The sequence below is a fragment of the Temnothorax americanus genome, unplaced genomic scaffold, assembly GCF_048541705.1.
Source record: "Temnothorax americanus isolate GAGA-0224 unplaced genomic scaffold, ASM4854170v1 Scaffold14, whole genome shotgun sequence".
In the NCBI taxonomy this organism is placed as follows: domain Eukaryota; kingdom Metazoa; phylum Arthropoda; class Insecta; order Hymenoptera; family Formicidae; genus Temnothorax; species Temnothorax americanus.
Window position 1 is genome coordinate 1,119,430 of NW_027509275.1, and position 19,821 is coordinate 1,139,250.

Here is a 19,821-nt window from a genome sequence, read left to right on the forward strand (position 1 = left end):
ATCAATAATCAGTCATTTGGATATTTCTTCCTGAATCTTTTCATTCTTGAGAGATTAGTGATTTGTACTTATTGGGATTTGTTTTTAATATTCTTTTATCGACAGTGCAAATAGTGAGCCTTGTGTAGCAGACGCTAGATGTTGCCTCACAACTCGTTATCCGTCGCTATTCAACCTTTTTTCTTTCCGTTTTTCATTTCCACGTACAATGATACGCTTTTTCATAATCATCTTTTGTTGATCATGCTAAAAAAGCTACGCATAAATAATGTTCATTATATATGACGATACGTTTATTGCATGTCTAAAGCCCCTTGCACAATAGGCGCGATAGCGATAGCAATATTATAGCGACAGCGACAAAGTTGCTGACAAAGCTACAGCTTTGTCGGCACCTTTGTCGCTGTCGCTATCGCTATCGTTATCGCCTATTGTGCAAGGGGCTTACTGTTTATTTAAGTTTATTATGCATCGATAAATTGTAATAAATACAGAACTGAAGTATGTGTGTTTGTAGTTAAAATTTTCCTCTCAAATTATGATCTTTATTTCGCGTCGGCGTGGTTTTTTAAATAATTTTATAATAAGTATTAATTACAATTTAAAAATTGTTATGTTTTCCATTACATACTTTTCTCGAGCCTCTGTATGCCGAATTGAACACAGGAAACGCTTATTTAAGAAAGAACTTTTTATTTTCTCAAACGCAAATGAAGTGTTCGGCAAACATTGTTAGGATGTCGTTATACGATAAACAACAGTGACAAGAAGTAGTATAACGAAATGTTTTTAGACATTATATTAATGCTATTGAGCCTTTCCTTTTTTGCAATTTTGGGAGAAATGGAGCATTTTATTGTATAATAATATCTTTACTATATAAAACAATCGATTCTACTCTACTTTCTTTCTCTTCTCGAAATGCAGAGATGCGTCAATTAAGAGATTTAGTCTCCGTTGCTTCGCGTTTTTTTATGACTCTTTAAAATCATAAATGGAAAGTTCGAAATATAGCACGGCTAAGATGGACAGATCCAAAAACACACGCATGTCTTGCTTTATTTTGACGTGCTCCATCCGCCAACGAGTCTGCGCGCTGCAGGAGATTTCTGTTTGGCTTTTCCTGGCAGCGACGGATACACCTATTCCCGTCAGTCACGTGGTGAGCTTTCGCGGGTAAGGATCGCGTTCCTTTGTCGGCCTTTTTTTTCTCGGTGATGTAAAAAAAAACTAACACCTAGAGAGAAAGAGAGAGAAAGGGAGAGAAGAAGCATTTGGATTCGTCACGATTCAAGGTGCATTTTCAAGATCGTCGCCAAAGGCCAAAGGTAATTGTTCCTGTCGAAATCTCGATCGAAATTGTCATATTAAAAATGCGGATGAAAAATTTTACTTATTTAAGTATATATTTACGATATTCAATTGGCAACGAGGAAGGAGTTGTCAAAATCGAAATTTTGTCATTCGAATTTCTTCTGTCAATCATCATCGAGTTAATCTGTGACATAAAGAGTAAATTCGATTGTAAGATAACTCTTCACACTTGACATAAGTGCATGCATTATTAATTTGAAAGGCGAGAACATACCGCGAAAGTAGAGATATACGGTCGATATCGTGCAACATAGAGTTTACATTTGGAATCTACCGCAGTCTCAATGCTCAGGGAACGCATTCTCAATGTTCAATGATACTTCGTTACTGTAATAAATAATGCAATATGCATCGATGCTCACCTGACGACGGTGACATATTCTACCTCGTGCGACTTCTTGCGGATCGACGTAGAAAATCTACAGGAGAAAGCAGGGTTGTGTCGACTTGTCGCTATACTCTTTACTTCTATTAACATATACTGTTTTCGACCTGGAATGCTCGTTGAACGTTGAACGTTTGTATTCTCCGAGTTTTCCATTCTATTCGCAGAAAATTTGGTTTTATATATGGAATTTCACGCACGTTTAAACACTGTTAAATATCAAAGAATGAAATTTAAACCAATACCTTGAGTTAAACAACATTTTGTTCTTTTTAATAACTACCATGTGCTTCGAAATTTATTATTTTAACTCTATTGGTTTAGTTAAATTAACAATGTTTAAATTAAATTAATGACATATTCAGTAGGAGCAATGGCGATCTATAAGAATGGTTAAAAACTACTCAAATTATATTCAATTTGTATAATTTTTAACCATATACCTACTTTAATTTTTTGCATTATATACAATTATAATTTTGAGTGACGTAATTTCTTTCTTGTGATTGCATAAATGTATAATGCAAGAAATTAAAGTAGATTATATCTTATCTATTACATATTTTATTTTCCAAGTCTAATCTCTTAATTAGACGCAGTTGGAATTTTAAGAACAACCGTGTGTAACCTTTAGCGAGAAATTTTCGTAATGTTGTGCTCAATCAGAAACTAGATAAAGGCGTTCGCGTGTCAGGCAAAAATTAATATCATATAATAACTTAGTGCATACATTTCGCAAATCTATTCGAAGACGGGAGATTGGGCTTCACTTACGAGTTTCCGAACGCACTCCCAGGGGGTTGATAGATGATTTTCATATTTCCGGAAGTAGAGCGCTATTTACTTCTCTTAGAAGCGTAAAGGAGAATATCTGAGCTCACGGTCTCTCGGGACGGCGGTGCATGGTTTATCTCGAAAGATGAAATTTTAAAGAGTCGGAAACCTCTTGTAATGAAGTAGATTAGCTAACTGTTATGCTTGAAACTTGAAACAACGACTTTGTTTCGCCAAATCTTAATCTCTTTAAAAAAATCTTTAAAGAAGTTTCTTGGGCGCTTAACGTTTTCCAATTGTAATGCAAATTTACACACGATCGTATTTTAATATTTGTTTTAACGTACATTAAAAAGTATAAATATTCATAGCTCGCTACATTTTTGCATATTATATAAATTATTAATGAAATCATGATGCGTAATGTCGATTTATGGCGCACGGTTCAATCCTTTCATCAAAATTGTTAATTGATTGAATTTAATTGAGTGGAAAATTTGCGGTAATAAACTGCGGCATAGAAGTTTGTAAAACATTTAAATGTACCGATGTCACGCAGGCGTTGTCAAATAGATTAATCGGCAAGTTTTCGTTCACGCGCAACCACAATTCGCGTGATGCATAGTACATTGATATGGCTCATTATTTTTTATAACATACGGTTAATATCTAACATACGATACTGCAGAACAATATGTAGTTACAAAATGCAATCTTTAACGAAGCAATTGTGGTTTTTCAATTTCTACGTTGGCGGGATATTTGCGGACTGAGGAAGAAAAGTAAGCAAATGTTCCCGGTCGGTGTAATCTCGGCGATATTACCACAATAAAACCTCTCTTTTCTATCGAAACACAAAATCGTTTTTTTTTTACACGGGCTAGATAACATCGGCTCGAATTCAATGCGAGCGAAATAAAGAATTAAGCAAATAAAAACTTCTCCTTTGTGCGTTCACCCTGTGTTTCTCTGGGGTTCCGTCATGCGATGTGTTTATTGCGACTACTCCATCAAAGGGTAAATTTCCGCGCGACTTTCCCTCTTTTATTTATGTACCCAAAACTCTTTGAGTTCCTCAATTCGTATATTCATAAGTGCTCTTCTATTAGAATATAAAATTAGTAAAATTACTCTCTCAAACCAACAGATTGAAAAATAGTTTTCATTACAGATAATATTATATAATTAGTTAAGTTATATAGGAAAGTGTACGTTAAACATTTATCGTAACATCTAAGTTCCTAGTAAAGATATTGAAGGAAATCACTGTTTAAACAATTTCACATTTTAAATATTCTACAAACACGGTAGCTAATTCTCAAGTTTAGGTATCATTAAAGTTAGATTAGTTTCAACTTTAGGCAAATAATTCAGTCCAGCATAAACCGCAGACGTGTGCGAGATATTTTGGTGCATCATCGGGAAACTTGATGACGCAATGTGGGTGGACAGGATATTTGATGCGCGCGGATCCTTTGTAGTGATCCTCGATTGAGATTAACGAACCTGACCGGTGAAACCCTATAAGGGTCTTGTGACCCATCGATTGGCCCGGAATTTCCCCACGCGAACATGTGAAAGGATAAATCTCTCGGGGAACGTGGGCTACAAAGAGAGAAATACATAATAATATTAAAAAAATCTAAATAAAAGAATTTTTGTTCTGCTACAACACAGTGTTTTTTGAGATTACAAATATGTAATAGTATATGTATAGATATATGTGCTTCTATACTATACGGAGGCTTAGAGGGCGAAAGAAAAATAAAGCTAATATTTCGTGTAATCGCGGCATTAGGTAAGTTTTTCCCCTCGCCTCTTTCGCGCGATCGTTCATGGGTGAAATGTAGCTACATTTCACGGTATCCGCTTCACTTTGATACCGAAGTCCCTTTGTGGGATCTGAGTCGTTGTTAATAACTGTAAAGCGCGCGGCGTTCTATAGGGAATTTGCCAGGTTGAAACTTCGCGATGCTCGCTCGCGGAAACTTCACCGGTCGCTAGGCGAAGAGATATTGAACTCTGTGTCTCATAAAAAATGGACTCCAACCGCATGCAATTTCGCGGAACAGACACAGCGCCAGCCACTTTCGATCAGCCGTCGAGAGAGACAATGTTATGAGCCCGGCTACTATGACCAATGACGTAGAAACGTTCGATTTTTCCGGGGAAATAAGGGCGTTTCAGGCAAGGGTTGAGACCGGTCATACTTCAGTGAAGGTTTCGATGCAGCAAACTTGACTATAATATCATCGACATAATCGTATATCGATATAAACGCAAATGTTGAAATAAAATGTACGTTTATACCTTTGTTGCACCGAGAATTGAAAATGATGAGAATTTCTTTCAATGGATTCGTATCACAACTAATTTTACCTTCATAATTATCGATCGTCATAATTATTATTCTACAGCTGCAATAGAGATTCGAGTCATAATTTTCTCAAGCTGCATCTTGATATCGTCAGAAATTAATTTCTTCTCAGTTTTTATCGGCGATCACGCCGGTGAAATTGTTCGGAAATTAAATTGCATTTAAGAGCAGGTAGTTTATGCCGAGAAAGAAATCTTGGTGAACGGAAGGTTTTTAAAGCGGTCGTGAATTGAATATTACCTGGGTTTCAACTTTACTATATACTTTATTTTTGTTATTTCCGTTTATTTTAATTTATATAAGAATTACAACGCGCATACAAATTGAAGTAAGTTCTTATAAAGTTTTCAGCTTATAAATATTTTTGGGCGACAATTTTTTAACCAGGTCTACCTCTGAAAAATCTATCTATAAACGTATCATACATACTTTAATAATATGAATAGATTTAATAACACATATTAAAAACATATTAAAAATATATAAAAATCTATATTCGGTTTGTCATTGATCGCTATATAGCCGCAGAGAATATTACTAACTGCAATAAAAAAATCATTACAAAATTCGCACGTGTCAAATTAAATTTTTATAAATATTTGATTTATTACATCGATGACACTTTATTATTCTTTCGATGCCGACTTGGGCCAATCGATCAGTCATCGATTGCTTTGAAATAATAAATGTCGCAACGGATTGTTTACGCGGATATGCAGCACGTCTATGATCGAACGTCTATGCATGCTGTCCTACCTTTATATACATACTAGCTTGTACTTGTTCAAGGGATCAAGTTTATTTCACGCCGGAATTCAGCAAATCTCCGTGAGATAGCGTGGAAGCAATTCGATCGGTTATGCGGACATTAATCTCATTTATTTTCTCGAATCTTTTCTGATGGCAACGTTTATATATAAAATGGAGAGGAATGAATGCGCGCGTTACCTTCATAGTGGATAAAAATGAACGACATTTCCCCATCGTATTGCACCTCGCTTTTTCGATCAAACGAGAATTCTACGAGAAAATATTATCGCTGGATTCGCGTGTAACTCAAAAATACAACTTTTCCACCTTTCTTCCCGCGTGACAGATATAACGAGCTTTAAAGAATTATTGGCGTTTGGATTTGCGTCTTCCGAACTACGGCAGACAGCTGCTCGATGAAGGCCAAGTTTGTTTTCACAAATTCTAAAGAAACCGCGTATTTCACGTCGCTTCAGATTCGGTAATGGCATTCCCAAGCAAAAAGATGGAAGGCACAAGTAAAGTGGAAACCACTAAAAATGCCTTTTCCCGTAACGTAAAGTTTGTTAGTGTCTCTGAAGATAACTACATTGGTTCGGCTAGTGCAACGTCGTGATAATTATGAGCGAAATTTTCCAATCTAAAATTAAATACTCAAGTCTCTTAGTCCATCCTTTAGTGATATTATTCCTTAATAAAGGAGAATATAATACCAAAAACTTAGGCGCAAGAAATTTCTAATAAAAAATATTGTCTCTAAATATAAATCATTATAATATTGTGATTGGTTTTTATTTGATATTAATTGTGAGTAAATTTCTTATATCATTACTTTTAAAAAAATACAATTCACGATTTTCATTACAGATTATCTTATGAAATGTACGACAGTTTGTGGCAAAAGATTTACGCTGTAAAAAAACTTTGACGCAGCTTTACGCAAATGGATAAGATGGAACGTTACTTTGATAAGCGAAGTTTTCAGAATAGCTAGCGGCTCTACTATAATAACAAAAAGCAGAAGAAGAGAGGCAAAAGAGAATCGTGAATGGATTTACGTTGCTCGCGTTGCTACTTAAATTCACTGTCGACGAGTCTAAATGGTTTTAATGTTTACGTTACAACAGAATCATACCATTTTAATTTCGTCTGTTTTTCAGCCTCATAACCTTTTCCCCTATGAGAGGGATTATTATTAGTCCTTGTTGCTTGGCCTAGTAACGTATAGAGATACATATTACAGTCAACGTGTTCAATCTCGCGTTTCAAACCTGCATTATGCCTTCACCGTGAAATACAAGGATAAAAATAGACTTTCTGATGCAATTGCTAATGCAAATACTAATGCTTGTGCTAGTTTAAGACTCTCGTTACGATAAAATAAAAGCCAGCTAAAATTTGAAATCTATTCGTTCTTTTTTTGTAACTCAGCGATTCAGTGCTATAATTAATGCCTCGATTCATATCTTCTCGCAATTAATTACTCACGCGGATCATTCGTAATTATATACCCGCTCCATTTTGAGAGCGAGATCGCACGTAAATGCAAAATCACAAATTCAATCATCACAAGATCCAGTCAAGTCCGGTATATCTTCTTCCGATCAAATCGAATTATCTTAATTTTCGTTATCTCCGGGTATATAGGTTAACTGCAAGACCCCGCGCGTAAGTTCCACATCGACGGTAGATTTCATGGCATCGATTCTTCTTTCCCCTTCCCTCTCTCCGGCACGTTCGCATCGGCTCTGATTGAAATGATTTAATTACGAACACACACGCGTAGGAAGAATTCTATTAATTATTGCCTTAATCTGTGAATGCCGATTTAATAACAGATATTATTTAGCGCGATAAAAGGTTCTCTTTTTCCAAGAAAATCCTTTTCCGTCGTATCATTAAGAGTGAATCTTCGTCCTTGTAAGGGTGAATGCAGTCTGGCCCAGTAGGGACCAAAAAAATAATGCAAAGTACTCCAAGGCGTAATTCGTTTCCATCAATTACTGTCTACCGTGACTTTTCCGTCTACTTTGCCTGTCCGTCACCAATAAAAAAGTCACCAGTCTTAAACACAATGTAATTCTTCCCCTAGTACCCGTAACTTTTTACGCTTCGCTGGTGATGTTAGATATCCATTAATCGTTCGCTATATTGCACATTTACCGAAGTCGTATAGAGTTTCGCTCCCTGATATGATACTCTCAATATAGATTGGATCGATTTTTAAATAAAAACTATTTTTATTTATAGCCATAAATGCCATTGTCTATAAAAAAAAAGGTCTTCGTAATACATGCGATTGTGTAAAAAGGATTCACGATACATAAAGATTTTCCTTTTGATCAATAAAGGTTCAATATATTGAGTGTGTCGATCGTCTCTCGCGCCGCGAAATTGATCCAGCCGATTAATTATGCAGAAATGCTAACACGAATGGACAATTGAAAGATTTGCATCTAGGCGAGTTCCGCAATTTCCTCGCAGCTTCGGCAGTATCGATCTCTTGAATGTGCTGTTGACGATACCCCTCAGATTGTTCGATAAAGTAGACTCATAGTCGAGTTTCCTCAGTATTTTCGTTAGCTTTTGACGAGGGCAGCCAATTTGGTAACCCCGCGTGATTTTGGCACAAACAGAGGATGCATATGGCTCACAGATACGATAGACATATAGGACTGTAAAAGAAAGCAAAAACATTCTGCAATCAAACTATTACACAGGAAATGTCAGTAAAACGTGAGGCTCGTCTCGGCGCACATAGGATCGCAAGTTTGAAAAGGCGAGAATAGAATTTGATGCAAATATTGATGTTTCCTTCAAGGCGACGGAATTTCAATAGCCATTTTCATGAAAACGCCGAGAGGCCATATATACATTAGTGAGTTAATGTAATAGAAGAAATAACTGTATTTTAAATCTTCTTCGTTATAGTTTCCCTTATTTCGGCGTTACATATATTTCTCAGTAAAAGCATGAGACTTTATCAGTATTATCACATTATATTGTCCCTTTCAATATTGTCACAATAATGTGTTGTCGACATTTGTTTTCCTCCGTTAAATCGCATTTTCTTTACAAACAAGTACATCTTGAAAACTTCCTCTATACATTCTGATTCACAATAATGCGTGCGCAGTCAAGAAATACGTGTCTCACAAAGTAGATATAGAAAAAGAAAAAATTATCTCTCGTAACGACGTAAATGTCTTCGGTGATATTTTCTCGGTAAATCGAATTGGAGTAGTCCGAGAACTCCGAGATAAAATCGTTCTCGCGCGAAAACGTGTTTACGAGATATGAGAGGTGACGCGAAGAGACACTTCCATGGAAAGAATTGCGATCTCAAACTCTCGCGAGTTTTCCGTTGACCAGCCGAATAGGATAGAGGAAGAATTATATGTGCGTATCATAAACGCCGTTTCATCCAAACGCTTTTCGCGAATCTTTTCCTTTGCTTCGCGGCCACTCGGGGCAGTCATTTCCTGAAATGGCTTCTTTCTTGAAATTGAAAAGAAGAACGTTGTTTCTTCGGACCGCTCGCTATCTCCTCCCGTTCTATATCCGTAAACAAACCGATGCAATGAAAGATATAACGGTAACGTAATCGTAATACGGTTCAACGCGGATTTTCCTCGCGATATCTATCCGAGGGAATATGAAGGTCCGTATCGCGTTTCTCGGAAGAATATGAATATACTTGCATTACATTTGCATTTGAAATATTTCGTGCGTAAAAATAAAGTATTAATTAAATTCGATAAATTTCACTAGAGTTTTGTTCGGCGTGACATTCCGGATAGAATGTCAGACGTGAAAATAGCGCTTTCCCTCGAGTTTAAATCAGTAATTACTTACTCGATATGGCGCCGGAAATAAAATCGGAAGCTTTAAGACGAATAAGGCTATAATAACGTTTTTAGCAGTATCTAAATAAAAAAATCATCCATTGTTTTCAATCATAAGATATGTTCCGCCTCTGCCTTTGATATTACTATAAAGAATGAGAGCACATATTACGATTAAATAATGTTATCGTTGCACGTGGATTTTATATAACGTTGAATATCACACACATTTTCGTATTACATACGATGTGTTAGATTTATAATTATAGATGGATTTGCAGAGTCTCGGAAGGAAATCTTTTGTGAACAACGTGATGAATAAGTACCGTTGAAATAGCGCATGCTTACATAGATATTTGAGAAAGTGCAATCGCGTGTATCGCTTTTGAAGCTTTCCTTCTTGTTGAATAGCATTTTCACAAACAATATATGTGCTCTTAAAAATTACATATCTTCGATATATTTTTTATATTCTATTTTTGTTTACTACGTAGTCTTTCATTTTATATATTTCTATTGTGAAGGGGCAAAGTTTACAAAAGAACTACACTGATACATGAATGCTATTCACTAAATTATTACTACAAAAACAGATGATCGTAGAACATGTTATGCAGTGCGCTTCGTTGTGCTTGAAATAACAACTTTAGTATCATATTACATCACTGTTGGAAAACTCGGAGTAATTCCGTTTTGCCCGACATTCGTGAAACTGCAGCTTTATAGTTTTGTATGTAAGTATACAAATCTCTTTCAATGCTATTTAACTGGAATAACTGTTGTGTGTTTAATTACAACATGAATGCGAGGAAACGCTCTTTTGACGTCAATCATCTCGTATTCATCTTACATTTGCAATAAGCATGCAAAACCAAAACAGAAATTATTAGAGATACAAAACGCTGAGATCAGAAGAAAATGATTTAGAATAAAATTAAGCTCTATTTTAGCTTAAAAAAAAATCTAGATTTTTACATTTCTTAAAATTTCAGAATACCTAATCGCAATTTCTTTTTTCGATTTTTATTGATTTACGGTGAATCGATTTGCTTGAAAATTACATTATTATTTCCGTACACTGCGAAGTTGTAAGAGTTCCTGGATGGCTGTATGTTTCCCATGGGGCGGAACAGTGTTCGTACTTTACCGCAAGAGGCATTCATCGTGCCTGTGACTGAAGCAAGCTGTGTGCTGGCAAACTTTGTGCTAAACTCTGGAATGTGTACCGCACCCTATTAGACCGATATTTGTCCCTGCTTCCTTGCCCGCTTATCGCACAGGCTTTGCTGAGAGCTTTAATTTATTCTCACAAATCCCTACATTAAAGCATTTCGAAGATTGTTAGATATTATCCATTGCTAAACCTGAATGAAGCTATATAACGAATAACAGAATACAATTTAATTAATCTGAGTGGTGTGCGACGGTTGAGATTATGAAATTGCGAAGTGAATAAATATAGAAGAGTGTCAAATATTATTTTTAATTTACTTTTACTTATAAAATAAGAAAATAAAAATGTATTTTTTAAAGTCTGAAAAATATAATTTAAGAGCTATTTAAGCTTTTCACTCCGAGAAGCGATAACCCTTATTATTTTTTCTTTAACGGGGTCAACTATAGCGGATTTTCGAATAGAAGGAAATTAACAATAACGTTATAATAACAACAAAACGTCGTAGTTCTTTTCATTATTTAACGAGGCTATACGTCCTTTCCTTGAAAAGCCGTTTTTATGAAAAGGACGCTCCTGCCGATTAATGTAATGTTTTATTGCACACGTTCCATTGCAGTAGCTGAGGCTCGCAATGTGTAGAATCTCTTCAGCTCTAGTGATTGTTGTTGCATTGTGCTTTTTTCATGATGCGCAAGAAAACGTCTGAGAGATAAAAGTTGCAATTTCCCAAGATTGTCCTGACGAAGTGTTTGAAAAATTGTTATAAATGTAGAAAAGCGATGCTCATCTAGAAAAGGAGAAAGCTTCGGTGTATGTGGGTCAACTATTTTTTAATCATCATATTAAAATATACGATAATAGTTCCATAGACAATATTCATTAACTAATATGTTATCATATTACTGTATAAATTTTAATATATTAATACATTAAATTAATATATTTTATATTTTGATATATATTTTTTATTTATACTTTAATATGTTAAAATATCTATTTTTATTATAACTACTGTGTCGCTTATATTTGTATGGAACTATTGTACGCGTGGCGATTTCTATTTCTGTAAGATAACACAAATGGACGTAAAGGACAAGCCTCATGAAATGTTTCCGGTCTTTTATGACAGACCTTATGGACCAGAAATCGCAAGAAGCTTTTAATGTAGCAATCTTCAGCTTCGGCTACCATTCCTTAAGATCTAAATTTTCTCGACAATTTGCATTCCCTCTCGTTTAATATCAATAAAAAGAGATTATTGTTTTACATTTACAAAGGTTTATTTCTCATAAAACAGAACAGACATTCCAGAAGCATTCTTCTAATTCTGCAAGATTTCTACATTCTCACGTTTTACCTTTTGCGCTTTTTAAAGTATTCCAATGTACAGTGCTCTTTGTACTGATAAAGGCTATAACAGTAACGAAACGAGAATCTCGAGATAGTTATCTAAAGGTAGCTCATTTGTACACGTATACTTTTTAAAAAGTTTGAAGTAATAATACTTACTATCGAAACAGATAAAAGCTGATGTAATTTATAATCAGATATTATAATAATTTTTATGCAGACAATAAAATAATATAATAGCATTTATTTTATGCGCATATGTATTAATTAATCAACATATTAATTAGAAAAGAACAGCTTTGTTTCGAAAAAGTAAAATAAAATAAATCATCTTTGCGAATATTCCTCTTTAGGAGTCAACGTTGGTTGTTGGTTATTATATGTTATATAACCAACTCACGTCATGTCGGCCGACTTTACATAATGGAATCGAAGCGGTTCCAGCACACAATAAATTTATCCAATAACGCCGGTTATTTTCAATCAATAGAAGTAACTGTCGAGTAGGTAAATGAAAATTACATCATAATTGCGACCTAGAAATAATAACATTACGTTAACAAGAATAAAATAGCGTGTGCGGAATTTTACGCGTATAGTATACCATAAAGGTATAATTATATGTATACGTGATCTCCCAAGTTTCTTTTTATTGCGCATGTATACTTTATCACTCCAAGGTCGTAGGTTTTTTGCGAAGAAGATAAAAAGGCACCGTCACTACTTTGAGGCTCTATTAAATCTCGCGCTTCGTTTAAGCGTTGCGATTATCTTTCCTTCCGTCGCCGCCGCTGCCGCTGTCGTCTTATACGGGAGAATAAACCACGAAAAGAGAGAGAGAGAGAGAGAGAGAGAGAGAGGGGGGGGGAGGGAATCTCGGACGCGTAATTATACTCGCGTGCTTTTCACGCACACCCCGGCATTTGTCGACATAACTTTTTCACCCCTTGTCCATTGTCGTTCATTGGGCTTCTAGCAGTACCCTCTCTGAAATATGAGACTTTGGGATTTGTCGAAAATTCTTTCCCTTGGCAAGCAAGTGCCGTTGTTGCGGAGTCTTCGTGTAAAATTGCACCACAAAGTTGAGTAAATCCTTCGGCTTTAACAATATAAATTCTTTGACAATGTGTTCTTCGGCTCTTGCCACAACTTTTATTAAATATCCTGCTTCAATATTTCGTATGACTTTAATCATCATCGGAATACATTGTAATTTGTTATTAGTCTTTTAATTCTTTTTATTATCTAATTATGTACCTTCCATTTTATTTTTATAATATTATATTTTAATTGCTGAAGAAGACTAATTGTAAGTAAAGTCGAAACGTACAATGCTTTTCATCTTATTTTTGTAAAGTTTGTGTTTTGCTTTAAACTGACATCTTATTATGCTCGTTATTGGTCGTTGACTTTTCTTTCAAGTTTTGCTTTTTAGATCGGGCGTTTAACTTCTTTTTAATTCTTTGGCTTTATTGACAAGCTTATTTTAGCGATCGTAATGTGTTTTAATCTTCGCCATACGACCGCTCGCAAGTCCTTCTTCTACTTTTAATTCCTTTAATATAAACGTATCACAGTACTTGAGCATATTATTTATGGAGCTGCAGTAGCGGTCGATAGATTCGCTTTTTTATTATTAAAAGCGTACGCTTGAAAAATATTCTCAAAGCTTACGCGTGACCAGTGCGATAATTTCAGGTTCGTTGAAAGTGGCAAGCGTATGCGATCGATAATCATTTAATCGGCGCGTTAATTAGAGTTTAACGAGCTTACGAATGCGTGATTTGTGCTGGAGGAAGATAAATACGGGCGGGCGAAATTTAAGCGGATTTTAAAATCGCTTTACCGCGGACGCACGGTCGAAAGATTTAGCGTATGGCGCTAAAGCTAAACGAAAAGGCCAAAACTGTACACATTTGATAAGCGCGATAGGCGAAAGTGCAAACGAATGTCGCCGTTGCGCTGTCACGACGAAGCCCTTTTCCGCTCGCGATGAAAACGCGAAGCAGAGATACGTAATCGATATATCAAACGTAGCCGAGGGTGGTCTTTGAATAATGCATGAGGGCGAGTGATGTGCGCGAGGTGGAGAGGCACATTTTCAGCGCCACTGGCGTTCTCCTTTTTTTCTGCATTCCAGCAAGATGCACGCTGTTCTGTTTCTCATTTTTTGCTTACAAACGCAATGCGATATTTTTTATGTAAATCCATTCAAATAGTAGATATACGTAGGACAGAGAGAATCTTTCATTACAGCGCGCCTTTAATTCTCTAGAAACGAGTGTTTCTCGAAGGCATCTGGAGTGCCTAATAAAGAAGTTATTCTAGAGTTAAGATAGTCTATAGTTTGATTTATAATTCGCGCGTCAGATTTTAGGATAGAATTTTAAATGTACTCTAATGCACATTTTAAATATGTGCGTATTTTTTATTCTTCAAATGTTTTTTATATTACACGGCACCGTAAAATTACAAAAGATATCTATTCTGAATTCTGACATAAATAAATTGTCTTGGGTTTTAAAATCAAATTGAAGTAGATTTATATAGTTCAATTTTAATTACTATGTTTTTCCATTAACAAGTCTGCATTTTAATTTAAAGGCCGTCACAACAGAGAATATCTCATTGTGGAGGGAAGCGATCGACCCAAAAAAAGACATCGGCATGTTACGGCGAGCAAACGTCGCGATGCCGATGCAAACGGTACGTTCACGTATATTTACACACGAAAGGAAAGGGACGGCGAAAAACGATAAAAATTTAATCTAAAAGTTTTAATTATATATTTATAACTAATATTTATTTATTACGCGCCCCGATGTTTAACGAGGTGAGCTAAAACTTTTTGGACATTCGTTTACAGTTAACGTGACAAAGATTGAGGTGATGCTCGAGGAAGCACCAGACAGCATCACCGTCGGTTCCATGTCATCTGAATTGGAAGCCACCACCGAACTTAATTCAACCTTTCCCCACGGTGAGTCTAATATAACTTTATTTAATATAATCCAATTGGAATTGTAACTCTTGTATATTTCTGGTCATGCCATGTTTCACGATATTTCTTTGTCCAGCCTTGTTAAGATATAAAGATGTCCTTTTTAGCCCTGCCTTTTTTTCCCTCAAAGGACGTAATGAGAATTAATGGTAGTCTCCGAAGTCTTCTTAATTCTTCTTCTTTCATGTTATTTGTAACTGGGAAAATACGCTTTTTTACTTCTCGTTTCACTTCTCAAAAAATACAAGAAGTTGTATTTGTTACATAATTCTCTCTTAATATACTTGATGAAGTCTTGACACGAGTTTTTATCTTATCGTTATACCCCGTTATACCCCGAAGAACAGAAAGGAAACATGATTGAAAAAAGACATGACCAAAAGTTTGATGGGATCTCTGAAACATTGATCATGAATGATATTTCAATTTGGAAGATTCCCAAGAGAGTGGTCAGGGATCCTTCATATATCGTCCGTATTTTTGTCATGAATTTTTGACACGACTCTCCTCGGTTTCGCTGTGACAAACGAAAAGAATGTTTACCTTTCGCACGTCGATTTTATTTTACTTTCATCAACCAACGGAAAGTTATTCAGAGAGGATCATTTCATATCTCACAAAATCTCCATGAAATCTACACGATCGCGACGGAATAAATGGTTCCACGGTCGGTGAGTGGAATGCATTATGCTGTTAATTGAGTAAATAATTGATTATCGCAACGTGCGAAACGCGGAAATTTTCCGATATCTGAGTTTTCGCTAATCCGATACCGTTTAGGCACGTTTCACGGCTGCTAACCATTTTAGTTTTATGCAAAGCTATAAACGGGTAGGTTTATACTTCATGACATTCTACAGATTTTAAGAATGATTGTTGGTGACGGAAGATCGGTCGCGTAATTTTTCTTCAGAGATGAAAACGTGAAAAGTGAAAATTTATATTAATTTGGCGTACTTGATGAAATTCGCGATAAACCACTTGCGATACAATCTAATATGCTACGAGGAAAAAGGAGTATTCCAAAATTCTGTAATGTGTTACGTTTTTGCAGTTACTTTAATTAAATTTTAATTTTTTAACTCTGCAAATTTAAAAATGCATGATAACTCTTGTCGCTGGAAGACAAAGAAAGGAGATTTAAAGCAGATATAAATTATGTATATAATAGACTGTCGTCGCGAACTACGTATATTTTCTACGTACATACAGCACGGATGCCAGCAACGAGTAGGCAAGCATTGTATAATGGAATCTGTCTACTCTAGTTCTAGTTCTTTTTTTCCTTCTGATTTTCTATACGATAGCCCGCGAGGTGAAGTTCTCTCTTCAGACACCGCGTTCGATCCGCGTAGGACGGCGGGATATCAATTTATCAGTTCGATCGTTTGCCATGCGAACGTGCTATGATACATCGTTAGACGGCATTGTAGGACCGCACAACAAAGGTTTTACGTGTGACTGAACATCGAATTGTATCCCTGAGCGATATTTCCTGAGTCTATATTTTCTCGCTTGCAGCTAGCCGAACACGTTCGCGTAGTTAACTCATAGATCAAAGGATGCACACGAGAAAATTAGGTCACATTATCGCGATGGTTGGTTTAACTTTAATCTCAGTACTAATCTATATTAATAGTACCCACGCTGTGTATTCTTTCAACATTAATCTTCCAACACAAACTTATAACTTCCTTCGTTGCTTAGTCCATAGTTTTTACACACTCTAGCGTAAGAAACGAGAGCGGATTTAATCGGGGATTGCAGGCACAGGCGTGGTAGTGGTGCGAGCGGAGGAGGCCCTGATCGTCATTCTTGTCCTGGTCCTGTGGGTGGCTGCCATCGCTCTGTTTTTCAATCGATGGGGCAAGATCCGCATGCTCGAACCGTATCAGCCGAAATTTCAGCAACAGCACAGACAAAGCTGCACCACCATAATCGATCCAAACCCCCTTCAGGTAAGTGCGTTCGTGCCGCGCGCTCGCTCTCATCTCCGAGTGAACTCTCTTATTCCGCATGGGTAGTTGTACAGAATGTCTGTACACAGTTGTTGGAACACGTCAAATTGCATCGTCGGATTAGCATAATGCACATTATCCGCACAAATGTGTGACGTAAACAGCTCTGTATGTCAGACTATGTTCTACATATGACGCCGAAACGATTATGTATCTGCATGTATATATGTATCTAGAGATGTTAATCATTAAGTCTTGCGACTAATGGATAATCAGATAAAAGTAAATTAACGGTTTTCATTTATTTGAGAGGCATTGATTGCACACATTGCTCGATAAAGTTTGCAAGGTAATTAACGCGGAATTGAATTTGCTCTATAGCAAGGAATTTTAGGATTATTATTACGGTTGATTTGATATTTTCCCTTAAATTTCATGAATTTAATATAATTTTGTGTAACGTATATCGTCATCATTGTGTATTTAATTAAATTAAATAATTCGCGAAGTTTCTTCGTGGCGCGTAGATTAATGCATTTTGCGGAACACAAATATCGCAGTTATACTTGTATATAGCGAAGTGAAAATTAAATTTTCCGATATATACATCATGTAGCGACGTCGAGATTCTGATTATTTTCCATTTAATTACCAAAATAACGGCGAGCGTTACGGCACACGGCTGGAGGGCAAACTCGGTATGTTAAACCGCCGTTAAAGGAGATTTGCAAACTCGTGAGACCGGCGTAGGTAACTACAGTAAAACAATCCAAGATACTGAGTCGGCTAAACGCTATGTAAATGTCCTAATACTTTATTGTTCAATTAAAGAAAGGGTAAATGTCAAGGTCCTAATAACGTTTGCTTTGAAAGAAATACCGTAAACTTTAGAAGAAATACTGTAAATTTAATTTAACCACAAAATACTTTATCTCTTTCTCAATGAAATTTACAGCCTAGTAAATACACGCGTATACAATGTGTCGTATATTATGGCATAGCAAGCAATAAGTTGAACGTGAACGCTACCGGCGCGAGCTCACGCGAAAAATAATGTATTTTCCATACGCCACGCGGGTCACGTAGGCGTAAACCTTCTTGCTTCTACACGGATTTTACGTATAGGTTCATAAATTAATCACTCGTATCTTTCACCGGATCCTTATGGTAATTCAGCTTCAGCTTCAAATCGCGTGCCATTCTTAGAAATCGAACCGGTCTGGAGTACCACAGATCGTGTAAATTCTGCGTCGCATAAAAGAATATCAATTACAAGAAGCTTAAAAAGAAGAATTTAAAAAGAAATTGGGATTAATTTTAAAATATCATCTTTTACTCCTCGATTAAGTTAACTTTCTCTTAGAAAAGTGTTAAATAAATTTCTGCGCAAAGACACTCGATCGGCGGCTCTGAATCGAGGGATCGAATGCATATCTAGTAAGTCAAACATATCCAATAAGTTAAACCGTTGATATCTTCATATTCGTTCCATATTCGAAATGCGCGCTTCGGGAGTTCCTAAATCTTGTAGCGCCCATTAAACTGCCAAACGCATTTATGTAACGGCTTATTTATGATTTATAGATAAATGCAAAATAAACGAGAGGATTTATACTGCTGCATGTTTGTTATAAATTGGACCCTCGAATAGTACCATGCCAGAGCGGGCGCTTCTCAACGCGGTCGGACGCGGATAACATATGTTCCGTAACCGGCCCCGTTCCAGACAGATCATATATACTTCACGATTTCGTTATAATATATTTAAAGGGAAAATACGCGCGAACATGAGGCAATTTATCATTTATTATGTCATAAAATGCCCTGGGACTGCTTGATCCTCGCAGGTCGTTTAGCTTAATGGATATCCACGTTTAGCAGGCAATACATAAGTTCCAGACCGAACCGCCTTGATTTCTGAACCTGGTTCTTTCCGAAGCAAAAACATATCAGCGATTTTATCCGATAAAATATAATTGCTTTATCCGCAATGAAAATGCATAAATAAAACCTAAATTAAAGCGAGAGAATTCACCGCGCGGATACATCTTTCATTTATATTAGAATTAACGTTGTAATTCCATAGAGAGAGATTTTACATAACGAATATAGATGTGATGAATTTGCGTGCCAATTTTTTTTTCCACGATATCGTTGCATTGACGCGTTTTATTATTCATGCGGTACGGCTTAGAAAAAAATTGGTTCGAGCGAACAACGCACTGCGTCTGGAATCGACCTTTTATCGGTTTTAGGATGCCCCGAATATTTCACGATGTCGGTCGCATATATTGGCACCGGATTTACCGGTACAAAGGAATACAAATCACGACGCAAATGGGAAATATCCGAAATGGGTGCTCAACAACGGAGTTCACAGAAGCCCGATCATTTCGTCGCATATCGGCTGAGGTTTTTACGAACTCGCTATTCGTTATTTTATTCCGTGTAAAATTTTGCCTTCCGATATATTCCGATTGATATTTTATTTTTCTATCGCGTCAATTTATCGCGCTGACGAATAAAAGCGGTAAAATAATCCTGGGTTTTGTATAAACATGATATAAAAGGTATATTAAATGTTTTTGTTGTAACAGAAGATTTTTGCTTCTGCACGTACAGACAGGGGGATGCATGTGCATGGGATGGACGTTACACGGGCATACGTTCCGCGTCCATGAGCTTCGAGCAATTACTTTTAGATAGGAATCACCGTTTGCCAATATGTATTTCTGCGTCCATGGCTAATTCAATCGCGGAAATGTTCGATTGCATTGCCGTTTACCACGTCAGAAACATGCCGACCTCGATTTTATCGAATCGGACAAAT

General features: G+C 36.3%; 1 protein-coding gene across 3 annotated transcripts in view; it reads left to right on the plus strand.

Moving 5' to 3' along the window:
- The window catches only part of LOC143894732 (uncharacterized), a 28,660-nt gene that overhangs the window by 424 nt on the left and 8,415 nt on the right, over window positions 1-19,821 (plus strand). The window contains exons 1-4 of one of the 3 annotated variants that reach the window (XM_077401334.1): window positions 1,169-1,328; window positions 14,637-14,738; window positions 14,899-15,012; window positions 16,801-16,991. In XM_077401334.1, the coding sequence (XP_077257460.1) occupies window positions 14,922-15,012; window positions 16,801-16,991 (282 nt within the window). In that variant the 5' untranslated portion in view covers window positions 1,169-1,328; window positions 14,637-14,738; window positions 14,899-14,921. Of the gene's footprint in view, window positions 1-1,168; window positions 1,329-14,636; window positions 14,739-14,898; window positions 15,013-16,800; window positions 16,992-19,821 lie in introns of those variants that run through there. The other 2 variants (XM_077401332.1, XM_077401335.1) reach the window with 2 other exon arrangements.